Raw genomic sequence first — 2500 nt, forward strand, 5'->3', positions numbered from 1 at the left:
TCCTAGTGCGGATATAAGTCACTGAGAGAGAGTGAATTCTGAATTCATACATGGGGATACAGTCCAGGTTCGAGTCAGGCCTAGTTCGTTTTCCAACCCTAACCCTCCTTTCACTCCCACTCATTTTCGGTTCCACTCTTCAGTATCCCATCACAATCAATAGAGAAAATCCCAAATATAAACTTGAGAAAAAGTGTCTTGGGTAGAAAGATGGCAGAGGCGAGCAAGCATGCAAACAAACCTCCACAAAAGGCCTGAGTTTGTCCAGCTGCTCGAAGAGGTTAGGGGGGAGAGTGTCCAGGCGGGCCAGCCGCCGAGATGAGCTCTGGAGGGACATACGGGGAGGATGGGGCTCCTGTGGAATGGAACACACGCACACACACGCGCACGCGCACACACACACAGGCACACAAGCACGCACGCACGCACACGCACACACACGCACACACAGGCACGCACGCGCACACAGTTCAGATTAAGGTCATTTTACTGATGGACACATTCGTGCTTTAGAGAGCTTTACTGTAAAGTAATGTAAAGGCATAAGGGGGAGGCACACATCAAACAGATTTAACTCTTATGACTGAACAGTGACGAGCCCCAAACAGATACAGAAAAATAGTCAGACACCAATATGCAGATATGTCATGTCTTGCATCCTCTGTGTTCCTCTAAATGTGAAACTGTTTATTGCCGCATTGTGGCACATGCAGGCAGACACGTAACCCTTCGGAGAATGTCCCAAGAGGAGAAGTGAGGCGCTGAAAGACTGAGATAAATGAAGCACATAAGGGAGGGTGATGACTGGAGTGGAGTGGACTGGAGTGAAGTGGTCAGAGAGGGTCATGCCCAGACACTGACCAGCCTGGCTGCCCTCAGACACAGCAACAGATGCAGACAAGGCCACTGGCCACAGATGCAGAGAGAGAGAGAGAGAGAGAGAGAGAGAGAGAGAGAGAGAGAGAGAGAGAGAGAGAGAGAGAGAGAGAGAGAGAGAGAGAGAGAGAGAGAGAGAGAAAGAGAGAGACAGATAGACAGACAAACAGACAGAACCATAGAACCAGAGACAGAAAACAACGTGTCAATTTTATATGCAGATACAAAATGGGCACGACATCAAGATATTAATGGCACATTGAAATGCTCCTGCTGCGTTAATAAGCCTTTCACATATTGCCCATTTTTACCTGCATAGAAAATTGTCATGTTTCATTTTGTGTAATTTCACTAGGATTGTATAATTACTCAGTCAAGCATATCTAAATATGGAAAACATTGAAGAGCTTCTAACCTCAGCCCCGTTTGATACTCAATGCTATGCTGTGGTAAACTAACAAAATAGTGCTGCACAGTAGACTGACTACAGATAAAATGACCAGAGAGGTAGGTATGAACTAGCCTGGTTCTCACCGACCGTGCGTGTGTGTAGCTCCGGAGCCCCCTGGTGGAGCAGAGCTACACACACTAAAATCTAGTTGCGCTGCCATTAACATACTCTTCTTGAGTAGAAAATAAACGGAGCATTTATTGCTTAAATGTCAACGGCAGCTCGCATTGATGAGTCACAATAAATGCACCATTTATTTTCTTACTCGAGAAGAGCCTGTTAACGGCACCGTCGGTGAGAACCAGGCTAGGTATGAACAGAGAAGAACATAGCTCAAAGTTTGTTTTCCGTGTTTCCGTACTGAACTAAGTCGGACTAAGGCCGAATCCCATTTTGAATCTCTACCCCTACCCCTACACCTTCCCCTTGCCCCTCGTCCCTTCAAACGGAGCAGTAAGGCATAGGGCTTCAAACGCAACCCCTATGAATTGAGACACCTTTTCAACAATCACGGACACCCATAACATTAAAAAAACAGCATGTCTACGGTTAAACCGTAGGGGAAGGCATAGGGGGAAGGCGTAGGGGGAAGGCGTAGGCTAAGGGGTGAAATGGGATTCAGCCCAAGTCAGCAATATCTATTTCTCTGACTGCATGCATAAGCACGGATAGAGAATGGGAAGAGGGGAGGAACAGACAAACAATAGAGAGACAGAGAGAGAGAGAGAGAGAGAGAGAGAGAGAGAGAGAGAGAGAGAGAGAGAGAGAGAGAGAGAGAGAGAGAGAGAGAGAGAGAGAGAGATGCCGAGTGAGACAGGGAGTGAGGAAGCCAGAGACAGACAGGCAGGCAGGCAGGCAGGAGGGGAGGGAGAGACAAACAATAGTCACGGTGGGAGGCCTCTTTGAAGACGGAGGAGGATGGAGGACAGGGAGACCATCTCTTTGAAGCTCTGACCTTGAGCAGCTGACAAGGCGTCTGGCCAAAGTTGCTAATGATGCCCTCAAGAGCCTTCCGCTCCACCTCATTGGCTATCGCGTCCAGATCCACCGCCCCTGTCACACAAGGAAAATAAACATACAGTAGCATCAGTGTTGCCAGATAGGGTGGTTTCCCGCCAAATTGGGCTGCTTAGGATGGCCGCCTGCATGCAAAAATGGGTAAAAAGGGCATTT

At 48.1% G+C, this 2500-nt stretch overlaps 1 protein-coding gene across 5 annotated transcripts in view; it reads right to left on the bottom strand.

The window, feature by feature from the left end:
- Nucleotides 1–2500, bottom strand: part of nbeal2 (neurobeachin-like 2) — a 93635-nt gene that overhangs the window by 7963 nt on the left and 83172 nt on the right. For all 5 annotated transcript variants that reach the window (XM_063220287.1, XM_063220273.1, XM_063220280.1 and 2 more), the window contains 2 exons: nt 2283–2380; nt 242–355 (listed from right to left, as the gene is read on the bottom strand). In XM_063220287.1, coding sequence (XP_063076357.1) covers nt 242–355; nt 2283–2380 — 212 coding nt within the window. The remainder of the gene's footprint in view (nt 1–241; nt 356–2282; nt 2381–2500) is intronic.

Source organism: Engraulis encrasicolus, chromosome 2 (genome assembly GCF_034702125.1).
Source record: "Engraulis encrasicolus isolate BLACKSEA-1 chromosome 2, IST_EnEncr_1.0, whole genome shotgun sequence".
NCBI lineage: Eukaryota > Metazoa > Chordata > Actinopteri > Clupeiformes > Engraulidae > Engraulis > Engraulis encrasicolus.